We start from the raw sequence: 20782 nt of genomic DNA on the forward strand, positions 1-20782 counted from the left end.
ATGTGTATGTGTATATATGTATGTATGTATGTGTATGTATATTTATGTCCTGCACATTTCTTCAGTTTTATTATGAGTTACTGAAAATTAATAATTTTTACTTTTATTTCAGAGTTGATTAAAGGAAATGAGGAGAATGGAGGATTGAGTGAAGTTGAGGAGAAAAAGCATGTCATAACTGGAGAAAAACCTTTGAGTTTTTCTCAAACCAAACAGAAAGATTTAAAGAAAAGAAGAGCCAAGAAATCTTTCACCTGCAGTCAGTGTGGAAAGAGTTTCACATACAAACAAAGTCTTGAGCGTCACACCAGAGTTCATACTGGAGAGAAGCCATTCACATGTGATCAATGTGGAAAGAGTTTCAAAAACAAATATGAGCTTGATGTTCACATGAGAGTTCATACTGGAGAGAAACCGTACACATGTGATCAGTGCGGGAAGAGTTTTACACAATCAGGACACCTTAAAGAACACATGAACATCCACCCTGGAGAGAAACCTTACAAGTGTTCATACTGCGACAAGAGCTTCAATCAGTCAGGAATCCTGAAAAATCATGAGAGGATCCACACTGGAGAAAAACCTTTCAAGTGTTCACACTGTGACAAGAGATTCAGTCGGTCAGCAAATATGAAAGCACATGAGATAATCCACACTGGAGAGAAACCACACACATGTGATCAGTGTGGAATAAGTTTCTCACAAAAAGGACACCTTAAGGTGCATATGAAGGTTCATACTGGAGAGAAACCGTACACTTGTGATCAATGTGGAAAGAGTTTTGCACAATCAGCAAACCTTAAGGAACACATGAACATCCACACTGGAGGGAAGCCGTTCACATGTGATCAATGCGGAAAAACATTTTTGTGGTCTTCAGTCCTGAAGAAGCACCTGAAATGTCATACAAAAGAAAAGCCACATTCATGTAATTTATGTGGAAACAGTTTTTCACGTCTAGAATATTTAAAAATACATGAGAAAATACATACTGGTGTGAGAGACTACATGTGCTTTGAGTGTGAGAAGACTTTTACTACAGCAAACGGTTTAAAACTGCACCAGAGAATTCACACTGGAGAAAAACCTTACAAGTGTTCACACTGTGACAAGAGATTCAGTCGGTCAGGACACCTGAAAAGACACAAGAGGATCCACACTGGAGAAAAACCTTACAAGTGTTCACACTGTGACAAGAGATTCAGTCACTCAGCAACTCTGAGAAATCATGAGAGGATTCACACTGGAGAAAAATCTTATCACAGCGCTGCATGAGGGAAGTGTTTCAAACATTCATCTTCTCTACACAAGCATACAAAAAACAATCACAGTAAGTAGATCCTCTTCAGATCCAGCACTTTCAGGTCTGATGCCACATCCTCACCAAATGCGACACAATAATGCATCAAGCATCAAAATATCATCTGGATAAATCTGTCTTAACCAGAGATTACACCCGACATGACAAAGAAACATTATCTAAAGTTTTCACAGTGAATAAAGACGTTCATCTTCAAAACCAGCAGATTCAACTGAGATTCAGATCAACTCAAAAATGGAGTTCCTCCCCTAAAAAGCAAAATTTTTTATACTTGTGTATCATTTTGCTTCATGAAATAAATTATATCATTGTGCTGTCTTATAAGTATCATATTATGTTGCTTACTCTTTTATAAAGAACTGTAGAAGCTTTTTACAGACCATTCTTGTTCAGGAAGCTGAAGAGAAGAGGCTGAACACTCTTAAGAGACTAAGATTTATTTATGTATTTATTTTTTCTCTGTTGTTTTTAAAATAACCTTTAAAATAAGTTATTCTTCCACTTATGATGTAGCTATTATGAAAACACAGATACAAGATATGTCATGTAACTTTGCAACTGATCCTTCTTTGCTTCTCTTGTAAGTTGGGATGGGTACTGGAGCCAGCATTAAATGGGATTTGGGGCTAAAATACAAATTACAAATTGATAAGCTCAGACGCTATCGGTTCTGCTTTCAGTACTGTAGAAAACATTATCGTGCTAATTGTTTTGCCAACTGTTTCTGAATGCAATAATATCAAGACATTTGTTTGTGATGTGTTTTCGTTATTTTATTATCTAGAAGAGAGATCTTAATCTAAATTTATTTTCGATTTCAAGATTGGCTTCCAAGGATTATGAAAACAAGATGTTTGAAGTAAAGCGACATATTAGAGAAAATCCTATGTGTCTGTATATTGGATCAGTGCATTAGTTCTTAAAGAATTGGTTCCATTTAAAATGAAAATTACCCCAAGATTTACTCAGTTACTCAATGTCAGTTACGCTCTTTCCGTAACGCTGAATACGGAAGATGTAGAACGTAGCATAAGCGTTTTAACTGAGAGAGGCGTTAAACTTCCTTCGTAAGTTGAATACGGAAGGTGGTCTGGCAGAAGCTAGATATTTTACTTCATAACTTGTTAAATATGATTTTTTTTTTTTTTTTTTTTTTTTTAAACACAAACGCATAGTTTCGCTTCAGAAGGCCTTTATTATGTGGAGTATGTTTATGATGGATGGCTGTGGATGGAAGAACTTTCTTCAGTTTCACACTCGTTGATCCCATTCACTGCCATTATAAAGCTCGGATGCGTCAGTATATTTATTAAAGGGTTAGTTCACCCCTGAACTCTATCTGTATTGTAATAGTATGTTAAGATGCTAATCTTTCTGTAAACACCCATTGTAATGTCAAACAATTATATAGCCATTTTTTACTTAGTCTGTGTACACATCTGGCCTAAATAATCTTATATTAGAGGTTTTCAGCTTCTATTTACGATATGGCGTGAACGCGCCTCGTGGCGGTGACGTCATCACTAGCGCGCGCGTGCGCGCGGTCAGTCTGTCTAGTCTTCTGAGGAGCAGTTCACGGTATTTCGCATATTTAAACTTGTAAAATGCACTTTACACAGTTTGTTTATGCAACAATATAAGAGGTCGTTTCTGCCTTGTTTCAGTCGAGTACAGCGCTGTTTGTGTGCTTACCGACTTAAACACTTGATAAACAACGAGCATTTGAGGAAAACATTAGTTAGCACTTAGCGATTTTTTGCTTTTGTGTGTTTGAATGATTGTTTCGATGTTTGGATTGATAATGTTGCTGTTACTAAATGTCTCGTTATCTGTGAGGGGAATTGATGCTGTGATTTTATAACGTTATTTCTCTGATGCTTTGGCAGATCAAATTTGTTATAGTTACTTTACATCGTTATAATCAAGAACATATACTGCTTAATATTATATTTAAAATCTACACATAAATATGAATAAAATTACAGACACTGGGAACATTTAAAATTTTGCTTTGCACATATAAAACTAAAATGTTAATAATTTCATTACTATACATATTTCTAGAGAGATGTCATTTTATATGTTAATATAGGGGGCAGAATGAAAAAAAAAATATGGATAGAAATGTTAAGAATAGACAACAGACAAAACAGAAATGCATAGAATGTGTGAATTTCCACATATGTGAATGCAGTGTCACTGAATGAGCATTTTAAATTGAAGTGCTCTGTGTTGATGCTGTTATTTTTAATATAGTAATATAATGATTTACAAAGAGGCAGCCCTTTATTTATAAGGCTATGGTCTCTTCAAAGATAAAATCTGGAGGACATCTGCTTCACTTACATAAATGCTTAAATTTGTAAATTAGTTAAAAAAAAAAAAAAAAAAAAAACTCCTCTAAATAACTGATTTATTGTTGTTAATTTCAGCAAATCTTCTTCCACACAGAAGTTCATATTCAGTGAAGCTCCTCCCACAGCAATCCTGCCTGTAAATGCTGGAATATTCCCATCAGACGAGCATCAGAGCATCAGGAGGAGCTGAAATCTGCAAAGACTGAGTTTATTAAAGAGGACAGTGAGAACATGAGTGATCCAGAACCCTGCAGAATGAAACACACTGAAGATACTGAAGAACAAAGAGGTTGGTGTTTATTCTTCATTCATTCATGATGCTGAAGGTTTTAAAGCTTAAAGAAGATTCATATTTTGGTTTGTTTTATTAGGAAAAATCTTCAAAACTGTGCAATAATATAGCTGAAGCATCAAATAATAAGTGACACTTTCTATGAACTGCGTATGGGTGGGAATCATTTGGTGTCTCAGCTGAGGCCCGTTTCAGGAAAGAGGGTTAAGTGAAAACTCTGAGTAAGTTAACCTTGAAATGCGGGAAACTCTGGGTTTTCCGTTTTAGAATGGGAGGTATGTCCCAATGAAACTCTCTCCAAGATGATTCAATGTTTCTGTTATAATACTTCATCTGTAGACAAAGATACCGGTAATACAATACGCATCAATCTATCTTCACTTTGTACTTAGAATTTTTTCAATGCTGCGCGCTCTGACTCCATGATGCTTCAAGCGCATCATTCTGCACACGGGATGCGCATAAGCGCTTTGTGCCGCTCTGTATGGGAGCCGTTCATATTATAATACTTTTGCGCAATGAAAGATTGTTGATAGCTTTTTTTGTTCTGTCCTATATATCATATGTTGCTGCCTCATTAAAAAAACTGCGCTATAAATTTAAACAGAAATGTCTTTTAATTTTATAGTATATATTTATATATAAATATATTTCGTTTATAGTATGAAGCAAACATTCATGAAAAAAGCCATGAGTCATGGATGAAGGAGTCAGCTGGACTCCTGTTTATTTTGAATGTCTACCGAGCTAGTGAAGCTATTTACAGTTGTTGCACTGATGCACAATTATTTAATAAATAATTCACTACATTTGTGTCTGTTATTTTGTTTTATAAAGTTAGGAAAATAATGTTTAAGTTAAGCCTGATGCCTTGCACAAAACAATGATCCTAGTCTCTTCCACACAGTGAGGCATACAGTTTATTAGGTAATTCAGCACTTTTTTTTTTAATTATTATTACTTGAATATCGGATTGGTATCGGCCGATACTGAATCCCAGGTATCGGAAGTGGTATTGGAAGCAAAAAAGGGCGGATCGGAGCATCCCTACTTCACGTGTGCTTTGGTCGATGCAGCAACAAACCTTCCGCGTCCTGTTTGAAAGGTATCAAATTTTCATGTTGCGAAAATTGCTGAAGCTTTTATCACGGTATATGGTATTATCACGGTGTTGTAATAAGATGCAAAAGAAGTGTTGTCATAATATAACAGGTTTAAGAACTCTGAACATTTAAATGCAGTAACGCAATACACAATTTATAAAGTAAAATTTTTCAAACAGATTAAAGTGCAAAGAATTATAGAGAACAACAGGTAACACTTTACAATAAGGTCACATTTAACGTTAGTTAATGCATTAACTAAGATACATTGTATTATTTTTTTTGTTAATGTTAGTTAAGAATTATAACTGATCATTGTTAGTTTCATCTCAGGTCCATTAAATAAGTTCTTTTGATTTTAGTAATGTTATTAAACAGTAACTAAGAAATTAACATTAACTAAGATTAATAAAGGCTTTAAGTATTTTTCATTGTCGGTTTGGTAAGAATGAATTAACATGTTAACTAATGAAGCCGTATGTCTCAAAGTTTTACTGAACAATAACAAATAATCAGAACATTTATAATCATTAGGGCATGTTGTAGTCCAAATTAAAATGTAAAAATGTTTAAGTTTGAAAATAAATAGCCTGTTAAGTCTTTAAGTATTAAGTAATTGGTGCTGTGATGAACAACATTGCGAATTCAAAAAATTGAATGGCTGTTTGAAGAACTTTAATTACTGCTCAGTAGCAGCTGCTTTGTTTACGGGGTTTCCGGGGTAACCGCTGCATTTCTGCTATTCCATCAGTGCCCTCTGCTGTCAGAGAGTGAACGTGAACTTCCATTCAGGACGTCTCCTTCACTCGTTCTGCCCTGTGCTTCTCATGCATGTTGGGCTTTTTTACATCTGAGTGCGCATGTGTCCCTTTGATGCAGAATACAGTGGTGTTGTGCATTTTATACGGTTGATAAGGAAAGTATTCTTAAAATGCATGATAAAAATTTTAATAATTTGTAATAAATAATTATTTACGGTATTTTGAAGTGCCCGTGATAACAATATCATGCATATTCATTATCGTGATATACACGCCTACCCATAAGTCAAGCCTGTTTCTGAAAGAGAAGTAACCATTGTAACTTACTTTGTAAACCTTACCAGGGGTGCGTTTCCCAACACGAACTATGGTCGGAAATTCCTTGTTACCATTTACTACCATAGTTGGCTAATGATGCTTTGGGGAAACGCACCCCTGGTTAGGTTTTCTTCAGTAAACCCAGAGTTTCTTTTGGTATATATATATATATATATATATATATATATATATAGTTAGGGTTCACTTTTATGTCCTGCATGTTTCTTCAGTTTTATTATGAGTTACTGAAAATTAATAATTTTTACTTTTATTTCAGAGTTGATTAAAGGAAATGAGGAGAATGAAGGATTGAGTGAAGTTGAGGAGAAAAAGCATGTCATAACTGGAGAAAAACCTTTGAGTTTTTCTCAAACCAAACAGAAAGATTTAAAGAAAAGAAGAGCCAAGAAATCTTTCACCTGCACTCAGTGTGGGAAGAGTTTCACATACAAACAAAGTCTTGAGCGTCACACCAGAGTTCATACTGGAGAGAAGCCGTTCACATGTGATCAATGTGGGAAGAGTTTCAAAAACAAATATGAGCTTGATGTTCACATGAGAGTTCATACTGGAGAGAAACCGTACACATGTGATCAATGCGGGAAGAGTTTTACACAATCAGGACACCTTAAAGAACACATGAACATCCACCCTGGAGAGAAACAGTACACATATGATCAGTGCGGAAAAAACTTTACACAATCAGGACACCTTAAAGAACACATGAACATCCACCCTGGAGAGAAACCATACAAGTGTTCATACTGCGACGAGAGCTTCAATCAGTCAGGAATCCTGAAAAATCATGAGAGGATCCACACTGGAGAGAAACCACACACATGTGATCAGTGCGGAATAAGTTTCTCACAAAAAGGACAGCTTAAGGTGCATATGAAGGTTCATACTGGAGAGAAACCGTACACTTGTGATCAATGTGGAAAGAGTTTTGCACAATCAGCAAACCTTAAAGAACACATGAACATCCACACTGGAGGGAAGCCGTTCACATGTGATCAATGCGGAAAAACATTTTTGTGGTCTTCAGTCCTGAAGAAGCACCTGAAATGTCATACAAAAGAAAAGCCACATTCATGTAATTTATGTGGAAACAGTTTTTCACGTCTAGAACATTTAAAAATACATCAGAAAATTCATACTGGTGTGAGAGACTACATGTGCTTTGAGTGTGAGAAGACTTTTACTAGAGCCGGTGATTTAAAAGTGCACCAGAGGATTCACACTGGAGAAAAACCTTACAAGTGTTCACTCTGTGACAAGAGATTCAGTCAGTCAGGACACCTGAAAAGACACAAGAGGATCCACACTGGAGAAAAACCTTACAAGTGTTCATACTGTGACATGAGATTCAGTCAGTCAGCAACTCTGAGAAATCACGAGAGGATTCACACTGGAGAGAAACCTTATCACAGCGCTGCATGAGGGAAGTGTTTCAAACATTCATCTTCTCTACACAAGCATACAAAAAACAATCACAGTAAGTAGATTCAGATCCAGCACTTTCAGGTCTGATGCCACATCCTCACCAAATGCGACACAATAATGCATCAAGCAATAAAATATCATCTGGATAAATCTGTCTTAACCGGAGATTACACCCGACATGACAAAGAAACATTATCTAAAGTTCTCACAGTGAATAAAGACAAGTTCATCTTCAAAACCAGCAGATTCAACTGTGATTCAGATCAACTCAAAGATGGAGTTCCTCCCCTAAAAAGCAATTTTTTTTTTTTTTATTCTTGTGTATCATTTTGCTTCATGAAATAAATTATATCATTGTGCTGTCTTATAAGTATCATATTATGTTGCTTACTCTTTTATAAAGAACTGTAGAAGCTTTTTACAGACCATTCTTGTTCAGGAAGCTGAAGAGAAGAGGCTGAACACTCTTAAGAGACTGAGATTTATTTATGTATTTATTTTTTCTTTGTTGTTTTTAAAATAACCTTTAAAAAAAGGTATTCTTCCACTTATGATGTAGCTATTATGAAAAGACAGATACAAGACATGTCATGTAGCTTTGAAACGGATCCTTCTTTGCTTCTCTTGTAAGTTGGGATGGGTACTGGAGCCGGCATTAAATGGGATTTGGGGCTAAAATACAAATGACGTAGTATTGATAAGCTCAGATGTTATCGGTTCTGCTTTCAGTACTGTAGAAATTAAGAAAATACACTTACTATTTATTTTTTCTACATAAACATTATCGTGCTAATTATTTTGCCAACTGTTTTTAAATGCGATAATATCAAGACGTTTGTGATGCGTTTTTGGTATTTTGTTATTTTATTATCTAGAAGAGAGATCTTAATCTAATTTTATTTTCGATTTCAAGATTGGCTTCCAAGGATTATGAAAAGATGTTTGAGGTAAAGCGACATATTAGAGAAAATCCTATGTGTCTGTATATTGGATCGATGCATTAGTTCTTAAAGAATTGGTTCCATTTAAAATGAAAATTACCACAAGATTTACTGTTACTCAACGTCAGTTACGCTTTTTCCGTAATGCTGAATACGGAAGATGTAGAACGTAGCATAAGCGTTTTGAACTGTGAGAGGCGTTAAACTTCATCTGTAAGTTGAATACGGAAGGTGGTCTGGCAGAAGCTAGATATTTTACTTAACTTGTTAAATATGAATTTTTTTTTATTATTTTTTTTTTACACAAACGCATCGTTTCGCTTCAGAAGGCCTTTATTATGTGGAGTATGTTTATGATGGATGGCTGTGGATGGAAGAACATTCTGAAGAGATAAACTCAAGAACTTCATCTTGAACTTCATCATGTTAAATTATTTAATTTTTTCCACGAGAGGTTGACAGAGGAACTCAAATTGACCCAATGTGAGATATTTGAGCTGATTAAGCTGGGTTATCCATGTATTGGAAAGTTATTTTGAACTTAAGTTAAAAGAATGTGCAGAATGTGCTTAAATGAAATTATTTATTGATAAAATCTAGAAACTTAAAGGTAAATTAAAACATGCATTTTAAAATAGAAAAAAAAAACATTATGAAAATTAAATTATATAAGCTTTCTGGACCTAAATAAATAAATAAAAAAATGAATAGGGGCTTGTACCATGATAGTGGCTAAACAAAGTCAGGGCTACAGCTTTGAGTTGGCAAAACCAAACCAATCCAGCTTTGTTGGTACCCTGATTCTGATCATCAACTGATTATCAGGCTTTGATTCTGATTTTATGGAGCACATGCTCATAAAAAGTGTGTAGTGAACAGCCAATCACATGCCTTAAACCTTAAACACTTCTCGTGACCTACACTGTAAAAAGATATGTGTTAAAAAAACAACACACTGGTGAATTTACAAACAGGTGTTTTATATTCATTTGTTTTTATAATAATAATTTGTTCCAACATGCTGTTTCTTTGCTATATATTTTTACATTTCAGAATATAAAAACATTGTTTATTTCATAAAAAAGAGCCAATAAGACGTACCAGATCAATAAGCAGTGTTATAATAATAGCAATGCTGTTAAAAGGATATACCCATCCCTACATGAAAGTCAGTAGGAGAGAGAGATCCATCTCATATGTTTTCATGTTTACTTAATTTTGCTTTGAGTAATTGATTCAATGTTACATTTTTCTTAATATATTGTTATATTTACTTATATATTTCATCAACGATTGTATCTAGCATCAGGAAAATGTAATTTTAGTTTTAGTCTGAAATCAATGAAATATTAGTATATTGGGCTTTCTCTATTACATTTCTCAATAAAGCTTTTGATGGCCAAATATTTGCTCCTTAGGCTACACGACTTTGAATGAGACGGCTGTTTGTCTACATTAGTAACCGTTATTTTTGTTTCGACGCGTTGTTTTATAGATGTTTTGTCGTTTTAAATATAATTGGCCGCTTTTGTTGATCTCGCCTCGCGGCGATGACGTCATCAGCAGCGCGCGCGCTCAGTCGGCGTCGCGTCTTCTGAGGAGAGGTGAGCAGTTCACGGTGTTTACCATGTTTACAACGCTGTAAAATACACTTTACACAGTTTGAAACAGTATGAGAGGTCGTTTCTGCCTTTTTTGATGTGAGTATAGCGCTGTTCGTGTGTTTGCTGACTTAACGGGCTTATGAGGAAAACATTCATTATTCATTGACTTGAGCGATGTTGTGTGTTTCGATGTTTGGAGTGATAATGTTGATGTTACTGAATGATTTGTGAGGGGAATTGATGCTGCGATTTTATTTATAACGTTATTTCTCTGATATTTATCTTTGGCAGATCAAGTTTGTTGTACTTTACATCGTTAAAATCAAGAACAGGCACTGCTAATTACTTAATACTGAGCCTATATAGTGAACCATGTGGGACATTAAAATATAAATATGAACAAAATTACAGACACTCGATTAAAATTTTGCTTCGTGGTAATGTAATCACTGTCAGTTTCTGCACATAAACTATAAAATGTTAATCATTACTTTATTGATCTGAATGTAGTTATTAGAAAACCAAACTATATTTAGATATTGTGTGATCTATTGTAGTTATTTACCTGTAGATGTTACTGAAAATAGGTCTTGTCAAATTTCTGTTTGTTTTTTTTTTTTATTCTTTCTGTTATTTGTGGTTTACATCCTATATTTCTAAACAGAAATCATCTTACATGGTTAAAGGGGGCAGAATGAAAAAAAAAAGAATAAAAACATGCAGAGAAAACACAGAATGTGTGAATTTCCACATATGTGAGTGCAGTGTTACTGAATGAGCATTTTAAATTGAAGTGCTCGTTGTGTCGATGCTGTTATTTTTAATACAGTGGTTTACAAAGAGGCAACACTATATTTATAAGGCTATGGTCTCTTCAAAGGACATCTGCTCACTTGCATAAATGCTTAAATTTGTAAATTAGTTTTAAAAAAAACTGATTTATTGTTAATTTTGGCATATCTGCTTCTTTCACACAGAAGTTCATGTTCAGTGAAGCTTCTCCCACAGCAATCCTGCCTTAAGTGATTTCACCAGTAAATGCTGGAATATTCCCATCAGACGAGCATCAGAGCATCAGAAGAGCTGAAATCTGCAAAGTTTATTAAAGAGGACAGTGAGAACATGAGTGATCCAGAACCCTGCAGGATGAAACACACTGAAGAACAAAGAGGTTGGTGTTTATTCTTCATTCATTCATGATGCTGAAGCTTCAAGAAGATTTAGATTTTGGTTTATTATATTAGGAAAAATCTTTAAAGCTGTAAAATAATGTATCAGAAGCATCAAATAATAAGGGACACTTTCTATGAACTGGACAGAGGTGGGAATCATTTGGTGTCTCAGCAGAGGCCCGTTTCAGAAAGGAGGTTAAGTGAAAACTCTGAGTATGTTAACCCTGAAATGAGGGAATCTCTGGGTTTTCCCTTTCAGAATAGGAGGTATGTCAAACACAAGAAAGCAGGGCAAGTCAAGCTGTTTCTGAAAGAGAGTTACCCATGGTAAATTACTCTGTGAACCTAACCAGGGGTGCGTTTCCCAAAGCAAGCTATGGTCGGAAGTTCTGTCTTTACCAATAGATTTCAATGAGACTGACGACAATAGATGGCTAACGATGCTTTCGGGAAACGCACCCCTCGTAAGGTTTTCTTCAGTAAACCCAGAGTTTCTTTCGGTCTCCTCCTCCTTTTAAAGTATAAGCGAAGTTTAAATACTTCATTCGTTCACGCTGCAAAAATGCTTTTCTTACTAAGTATTTTTGTCTTTTTTCAAGTAAAAAATCTAAAAAAATTTAAATCAAGATGCATTTTCTATATAAGAAAATTGATATAAGATATTTAGTTCCTCATTCCTCATTCATGGAAAGTTTCAGGGACAAATTTTGTATAGCAATTGCCTACTGTCCACTGTTACATCAAGGTTCACTTTTATGTTCTTCACATTTCTGTTTTATTACGAGTTACTGAAAATGAATCATTTTTACTTTTATTTCAGAGTTGATTGAAGGAAATGAGAAGAATGAAGAATTGAGTGAAGTTGATGAGAAAAAGCATGTCATAACTGGAGAAAAACCTTTGAGTTGCTCTCAAACCAAACAGAAAGATTTAAAGAAAAGAAGAGACAAGAAATTTTTCAGCTGCACTCAGTGTGGGAAGAGTTTCACAAATAAACAAAATCTTGAGCGTCACATGAGAGTTCATACTGGAGAGAAGCCGTTCACATGTGATCAGTGTGGGAAGAGTTTCACATGCAAATATGGTCTTTATGTTCACATGAGAGTTCATAGTGGAGAGAAACCGTATACATGTGATCAGTGCGGGAAGAGTTTTACGCAACCAGGACACCTTAAAGAACACATGAACATCCACCCTGGAGAGAAACCTTACAAGTGTTCACACTGCGACAAGAGCTTCAATCAGTCAGGAATCCTGAAAAAACATGAAAGGATCCACTCTGGAGAGAAACCATACAAGTGTTCACACTGTGACAAGAGATTCAATCGGTCAGCAAATCTGAAAATACATGAGATAATCCACACTGAAGAGAAACCATACACATGTGATCAGTGTGGAATAAGTTTCTCACAAAAAGTACACCTTAAGGGACATATGAAGGTTCATACTGGAGAGAAACCGTACACTTGTGATCAGTGTGGAAAGAGTTTTGCACAATCAGCAAACCTTAAAGAACACATGAACATCCACACTGGAGGGAAGCCGTTCACATGTGATCAGTGCGGAAAAACATTTTTGTGGTCTTCAGTCCTGAAGAAGCACCTGAAATGTCATACAAAAGAAAAGCCATATTCATGTAATTTATGTGGAAAGAATTTTTCACGTCTGGAACATTTAAAAATACATGAGAAAATTCATACTGGTGTGAGAGACTACATGTGCTTTGAGTGTGAGAAGACTTTTATTTCAGCAAGCCATTTAAAACAGCACGAGAGGATTCACACTGGAGAAAAACCTTTCAAGTGTTCATACTGTGACAAGAGATTCAGTCTGTCAGGACACCTGAAAACGCATAAAAGGATTCACACGGGAGAGGAACCTTATAAGTGTTCACTTTGTGACAAGAGTTTCAGTCAGTTAGCAACTCTGAGAAATCACGAGAGGATTCACACTGGAGAGAAATCGTATCACAGCACTGCATGAGGGAAGTGTTTCAAACATTCATCTTCTCTACACAAGCATACAAAAAAACAATCACAGTAAGTAGATCCTCTTCAGATCCAGCACTTTCAGGTCTGATGCCACATCCTCACCAAATGCGACACAATAATGCATCAAGCAACAAAATATCATCTGATAAATCTGTCTTAACCAGCGATTACATCCGAAACATAATCTAAAATTTTCACAATGAATGAAGTTCTTCAAAACCAGCAGATTCAGCTATGAGATTCAGATAAACTCAAAGATGGAGTGTCAAGAAGTTTTATTCTTGTGTGTTATTTTGCTTCATGATACACACCGATCAGGCATAACATTATGAGCACTGACAGGTGAAGTAAATAACACTGATTATCTCTTCATCACGGCACCAGTTAGTGGGTGGATATATTAGGCAGCAAGTGAACATTTTGTCCTCAAAGTTGATGTGTTAGAAGCAGGAAAAATGGTCATGGACGGCCAAGGTTCATTGATGCATGTGGGGAGCGAAGGCTGGCCCGTGTGGTCCGATCCAACAGACGAGTTACTGTAGCTCAAACTGCTCAAGAAGTTAATGCTGGTTCTGATAGAAAGGTGTCAGAATACACAGTGTATCGCAGTGGACATGTGAGCATCAGAACTGGACCACGGAGCAATGTAAGATTGCAGTGTGATGCTTTGGGCAATGTTCTGTTGGGAAACCTTGGGTCCTGCCATCCATGTGGATGTTACTTTGACACGTACCACCTACCTAAGCATTGTTGCAGACCATGTACACCCTTTCATGGAAACTGTATTCCCTGGTGGCTGTAACCTTTTTCAGCAGGATAATGCACCCTGCCACAAAGCAAAAATGGTTCAGGGATGGTTTGAGGAGCACAACAATGAGTTTGAGGTGTTGACTTGGCCTCAAATTTCCCAGATCTCAATCCAATCAAGCATCTGTGGGATGTGCTGAACAAACAAGCCCGATCTAGGGAGGCTCCACCTCGCAACTTACAGGACTTAAGGATCTGCTGCTAACATCTTGGTGCAGATACCACAGCACACCAACACAATATTACAAAGGTGGTCATAATGTTTTGCCTGATTGGTGTAAATTATATCATTTGTGCTTTGTTATTAATTTCATATCATGTTCAATTGTCTTTTAATGCATATGTATTTCTTGTATTTTTCTTATTTTTCCATGAAGATTGTAGAAGATTTTTACAAACCATTCTTGTTCAGGAAGCTAAAGAGAAGAGGCTGACCACAGACTGAATTTTTTTTTTTTTTTCTGTTTTTAAAATTAGTTATTCTACCTCTTATGATGTATTAAAAACACACAGATGCAAGATATAATGTCATGTAGCTTTACAACTGATCCTTCTTTGCTTCTCTTGTAAGTAGGGATGGGTACCGGAGCTGGTATTAAACAGGCCCTGGAACTAATTAAGAAAGACTGTAGTGTCGATGAGCTCCCACGTTATTGGTTCTGCTTTTGGTACTGTAGAAATTAAGAAAATACCCTTACTATTTATTATTGCTGCATAAATGAAAATTACCCCAAGATTTACTTACCCGCAAGCCATTCTAGGTTTACATGACTTTCTTCTTTCTGATGAACACAATCGGAGTTATATTAATAAATATCCTGATGCATCTTAAGCTTTATAATTGCAGTGAACGGGACCAACGAGTATGAGCTGAAGAAAGTGCATCCATCCATCCATCCATCCATCATAAACTGGCGCCAGACCACCTTCCATATTCAACTCCAAATTCATATCCATACTCGCAGTTCAAAACGCTTACGTTATGTCCTATTCAACTAACGAAAAAAAGGGCTGCCGTTGTTGAATACGGAAGGCAGTCTGGCATAAGCTAGATATTTTACTTTATAACTTGTTAAATATGGATATTTTTCATACAGAAAATAGCAGATCAATAAACAGTATTGTAAGAATAGTTGTACCATTAAAACCTTAATGATACCCATCCCTACTAGTCAGTAAGGAGAGAGATCCACCTCATTAGTTTTCGGTTTTACTCAGCTTTTTTTTCCTTTTTTTTTTTTTTGCATTTGCTTTGAGTAATTATTGATTGTTACTTTTTTTATTAAAACATTGTCATCTTTATTTTATCAACAAATTTTATATTCTGCTGATTGTATTTGCTTCAGGAAAATTTAATTGTATTATTTTGTTTTAATATATGAAAACCATTACGTATTATATTTGCTTTTTGGGCTTTGTTTTAATTTCCCACAGTTTTTAATTACCTAATAAACTATATTTTACTCCACATGACTGAGATTGAATGAGACTTCTGTTTGTCTACATGAATAACCTTTATTTTTGTTTGATGTGTTGTTTTTAGTGATGTCAGTCAATTAAAAAATGTATCTAAATTAATCACATTTTTCCTGTAAATTAATCACAATTAGAAACACACTTTTATAAGTTTTTAATATATTTTATAATGTAATAATTTCACAGTAAATCCAAATTAATGTACAAACAACATAAAAACAGTATATTTTAAATATTTTTTTAAAGGCCAGTATCACTGATACTAATACAGCTACTAATGTCTCGATGAAAATTAGTTTCCCCCCCCCAATTTTAAACATGAAAGGGTTCACCCCAAAATGAAAAGTACCCTCATGTTGTTCCAAACTCTTAAGACTTTAGTTCATTTTTGGAACACAAATTAAGATCTTTTTGATGAAATCTGAGATGTCAGTTCCTCCATTGACACTTTGACGCTTTAAAAAAGTTCATAAAGAGATCGGAAAACGAATCCATTTGAATTTAGCGGTTTAGTCCAAATTTTCTTGATAAAGATTTAATTTATGCTTGTACATGCAAACATTGGTCAGCGAACATAAGCAGAAGCTCAGCTGAACCTGAGTGTGTTCCTTGCAAAGTGTTCCTTAAACTGTTCCTACAAAGTCCCCCCTCCACCAAAATTTACACTTGGCACAATGCAGTCAGGCAAGTACCGTTCTCCTGGCAACCACCAAACCCAGACTCGTCCATCGGATTGCCAGACAGAGAAGCGTGATTCGTCACTCCAGAGAACACGTCTCCACTGCTCTAGAGTCCAGTGGCGGCGTGCTTTACACCACTGCATCCGACGCTTTGCATTGCACTTGGTGATGTAAGGCTTGGATGCAGCTGCTCGGCCATGGAAACCCATTCCATGAATCTCTCTACGCACTGTTCTTGAACTAATCTGAAGGCCACACGAAGTTTGGAGGTCTGTAGCTATTGACTCTGCAGAAAGTTGGCGACTTCTGCACACTGTGCCTCAGCATGTGCTGACCCGCTCTGTGAATTCATGTGGCCTACCACTTCGTGGCTGAGTTGCTGTTGTTCCCAATTGCTTCCACTTTGTTAGGATACCACTAACAGTTGACCGTGGAATATTTAGTAGTGAGGAAATTTCACGAATGGATTTGCACAGGTGGCTACTTATCATGGTACCACACTTGAATTCACTGAGCACCTGAGAGCGACCCATTCTTTCACAAATCCGTATCCAAATTATGCAAAAAATGGAAGTGCCATAGAATTGAAAATTGAATTTACCTTGGCATAGTTGAATAATAAGAGTTCTGTACATGGAAATGACATACCGTGAGTCTCAAACACAATTGTTTCCTCCTTATGTAAATCTTGTTCGTGCAAAAGGCCATTGAAAAACAGGCGGATCCCAACATAACACCGACTGTGACGCAACAGTCGGGATCATTAATATGTACGCCCCCAACTTTTGCATATGCCAGCCCATGGAGCTGGACAGCCGAATCATCAGACGTTCTGCAGGGACAATAGGGAAAATGGCAGATGGATCGATAATAACTGTTCATGATCCATGATATCATGATATATTTAGCGATATTTGTAAATTGTCTTTCTAAATGTTTCATTAGCATGTTGCTAATGTACTGTAAAATGTTAAAGTTACCATTGTTTCTTACTGTATTCACGGAGACCAGAGCCATGACGTTATTTTCATTTTAACTTGAAAACGCGTGTAGTCTGTATAATTCATAAACGCATCTTCATTCTTTATAAATCTCTCCAACAGTGTGTAACGTTAGCTTTAGCCCCATTAGCCGTGCAGCATACTATCAAACTCATTCAGAATCGAATGTAAACATCCACAAAATACATGCCATACTTACGTGATCTGATATGCTGCATCATGAGCACTTTGTAATTGTCTATTTTGAGAGTTATATTTGCTGTGTGAACTTATTGTATTGTTTATGCAATGTATTATAGAGTCGCAAGCTTGGGGGCGGGGAGCATGAGCATTTAAAGGTGTACACTGCCAAATCAGCACATTTTTAATCCCACCCCAAAATAGGCCTTTAAGCTTTTTCTGTAAGTTGAATAAGGAGGGCGTAGCGTGTAGCGTAAACTTTTTAAACTGCGAAAATTTTACACTTTCTTTGTAAGTAGAATATGGAAGACGGTCGGGAGGAAGCTAGATATTTAACTCCATAACTTGTTAAATATGGATTTTTTTTTTTTACACAAACACATCGCTTCGCTTGTCAGGATATACATTAATATAGTATCTCACAGAAGTGAGTACACTCCTCGCATTTTTGTAAATATTTTATTTTATCTTTTCATGTGACAACACTGAAGAAATGACACTTTGCTACAATGTAAAGTAGTGAGTGTACAGCTTGTACACCTCTAATTAAAACTCTTCACACTAACTCAGAAATTTGCTTATGTGGGTTAAATGCCTAGTAATTTACTAGGCATTTAAAGCTCAAAAAGCAATCATAATAGGTTACTTCATGGCTTTCAGAACTAAAATCATTCCTGATGCAAGCAGAAGCAACAGAAAATAAAAATGGACTATAGCAATAATTTGTTGATAAAATGATTAACAAGTTTAATCAATCATTACTTGAACAAAATACAAAAATTATGTAAAAGTGAAATCAAATGAGACAGATCTCTTTCTCTCTTTACTGACTTATAAGAGCCAAATCATCTCAAGAGGAGAAGAGAAGCAAAGTGTCCAGTTTCAAAGCTACATGAAAGTATATGTTGCATTTGCATGGAAGAGTAGAAGTGGAAGAGAAACAAGATGTTCTAATGAAAACAATGAAGAATGAGTTAAAAACTCTTCCCACACTGATCACATGTGAACGGCTTCTCTCCAGTATGAACTCTCGGGTGACGATCAAGATTTAGTTTGTTTGTGAAACTCTTTTCACACTGATCACATATGAACGGCTTTTCTCCAGTGTGGATCCTCATGTGAATCTTAAGGTATCCTGAATCCGTGAAACTCTTCCCACATTTATTGCATGTGTGCAGGCTTCTCTCCAGTATGGACTCTCAAGTGAGTCTCAAGACCTTGTTTGTATGGGAAACTCTTCCCACATTGATCACATGTGAAAGGCTTCTCTCCAGTGTGGATCCTCATGTGCTTCTTAAGATATGACTTTTGTGTGAAACCTTTCCCACACTGATCACATGTGTACAGCTTCCCTCCAGTATGAACTCTCATGTGAATCTCTAGATTTAGTTTGCTCAAGAAGCTCTTTTCACACTGATCACATGTGAATGGCTTTTCTCTGGTGTGGATTCTCATGTGAACATCAAGACTCTGTTTGCATGTGAAACTCTTTCCACACTGAGTGCAGGTTGTAGATTTCTTGGCTCTTCTTTTCTTTAAAAATGTCTTTTTAGTCTTTGAGCGACTCAAAGGTTTTTCTCCAGGTTTGACATGATGTTTCTCCTCCACTTCACTCAGTTCTTCACTCTCCTCACTCTCTTCCATCAAGTCTGAAAAGAAAAAAATTGTTTCAATATATCTTACAAATATTATTTTTTTTAAATTGTAGGCACAAATCCCATGTTTTTGTAGTGAGAACTACATTTTTTTTTTTTTTTAACATTATCTAGCATATGAGTCATGAGTCAGACTGGTAACCCAATGGTTCTCAATACCATCAGGAAATGACTCAGGTTGACCTCTAAGCACTGCAGAAAAGTGGCTGCCCACTGCTCCTAATGTGCATGCGCTAACTTGGATGGGAGAAACGTTTCTTCATCAATTTGGAGATTTTCTGAATCCATCGCGTTTCTCTCTCAAATCGATTCTGAGCTTAGTTTTTAACACCAGATGGCACTACATGCTTTAAACAGCCGTACACTTCACTATAAAACAATCATTCATAAACGAATACGCCCTTCACTGACCGAGATGCTTTTGAGTCTGAACGAGAGAGATATTAATGCACTGAAAAGCCCTCTCGCTACTCATATACGTCAGATATCAATAGAGACAGAGGGAGAGAGATGCACAAAGCTGCACAATTAATCTTTAAAAGATCACGTTCTCGATTACATCACCCACATGATCTAATTCCTAAATGACGATTCGCCCGTGTATATTAAACCTTTGACAAAAATAAAATCATATCATTCAAATCTGTGTTCGCGCTGCCGTTGATCTAAAGAGAGTTGTCATGTGTAGATATAAACAACTTCACAAACAATCTTTTCAAACGTCATCCAACTTCCGCTAAACTGACGCGGCACATCCGGTAGCTAGATCAGTAGTTATAAGATTGTTTATAGCAAGCTAACTTTAGCAAAATGACAAATAACGTTAATGCCATAAACGTTTTAAATTGGGAGCACGGAGAAAACTTTATACGATGAACAGATGGTCTCGTATCCTCATTGTTAATGTGGGTAGACGATATGAAGAAGTGGCCAGGGGTAACCAATGGGGACTGTCAGGAGTTGGAGCAGCATGTAGAGGGTGTAGGTGAAGAAGACTGGAATTATTTTAAATCAGTTTTGTTAAACAAAAGATTTGTGATTTGTATTTTAGAAAATGTATAATTTAATATAAGTTGTGATAAAATAAGAGTGTTTGTTGTCATCAGGAAGCTAGACACACCTTTTACTGACCTTCATGTAGAGGTAATATTTCACCATTTAATTTGAAATAATCTTGGCAATAAACCAAGATAGAATTAATTTGCAAACTTGACATGACTTATTCCATTTAAATCAGAAGACTTAATTCCTTTAAGTTTTCAGAGCTCACATTATATGGTTTTATTAAAAAAATACTGACAGCTAACATCTGGCCACATTGTAAAGATTAAAAAAAAAAAAAAAAACACCACAACTGATCATATTGTAAAGGTTTATAGAAATAATTTACAGATAGATAACATCTGGTCACACTGTAAAAGTTTATAAAAATAACTAACTCTTGGTGAATGCTGGAATGACAAGTTTCACCTTCCTTTCATAGAGGAGATCGGTAATGGTGAAGCCTCTGTTTGCAATTACTTCAGCACCTGGACGAAGGTATTCCAGGAACCCTGAATTTGCAGTTTTGAATTTATTACAATACCAGGTTTTGAAAGACCAAAACTTTCAGCAAGATCACCCTGCAATAAATTAAGACGCAGCTTCATCAAAGTCATCAGGAGCTGATCCCAAGTGTGT

General features: G+C 36.0%; 1 protein-coding gene and 1 long non-coding RNA gene across 20 annotated transcripts in view; one reads left to right on the forward strand and one right to left on the reverse strand.

Annotated features, from left to right (window-relative positions):
- The window catches only part of LOC127509938 (gastrula zinc finger protein XlCGF52.1-like), a 316344-nt gene that overhangs the window by 42271 nt on the left and 253291 nt on the right, over positions 1-20782 (forward strand). For 4 of the 19 annotated variants that reach the window (XM_051889325.1, XM_051889326.1, XM_051889331.1 and 1 more), the window contains one exon: positions 6430-7959. In XM_051889325.1, coding sequence (XP_051745285.1) covers positions 6430-7592 — 1163 coding nt within the window. In that variant the 3' untranslated portion in view covers positions 7593-7959. Of the gene's footprint in view, positions 1-112; positions 2900-3753; positions 3968-6429; positions 7960-9954; positions 10237-11117; positions 11312-12132; positions 15579-20782 lie in introns of those variants that run through there. The other 15 variants (XM_051889330.1, XM_051889327.1, XM_051889329.1 and 12 more) reach the window with 13 other exon arrangements.
- LOC127510098 (uncharacterized) lies at positions 463-12943 on the reverse strand. Its single transcript, XR_007929482.1, has 3 exons — positions 12819-12943; positions 6985-7115; positions 463-583 (listed from the first exon to the last, which is right to left on the reverse strand). It is a non-coding gene; the product is annotated as an uncharacterized LOC127510098 (long non-coding RNA).

Source organism: Ctenopharyngodon idella, chromosome 3 (assembly GCF_019924925.1).
Source record: "Ctenopharyngodon idella isolate HZGC_01 chromosome 3, HZGC01, whole genome shotgun sequence".
Classification (NCBI taxonomy): Eukaryota; Metazoa; Chordata; class Actinopteri; order Cypriniformes; family Xenocyprididae; genus Ctenopharyngodon; species Ctenopharyngodon idella.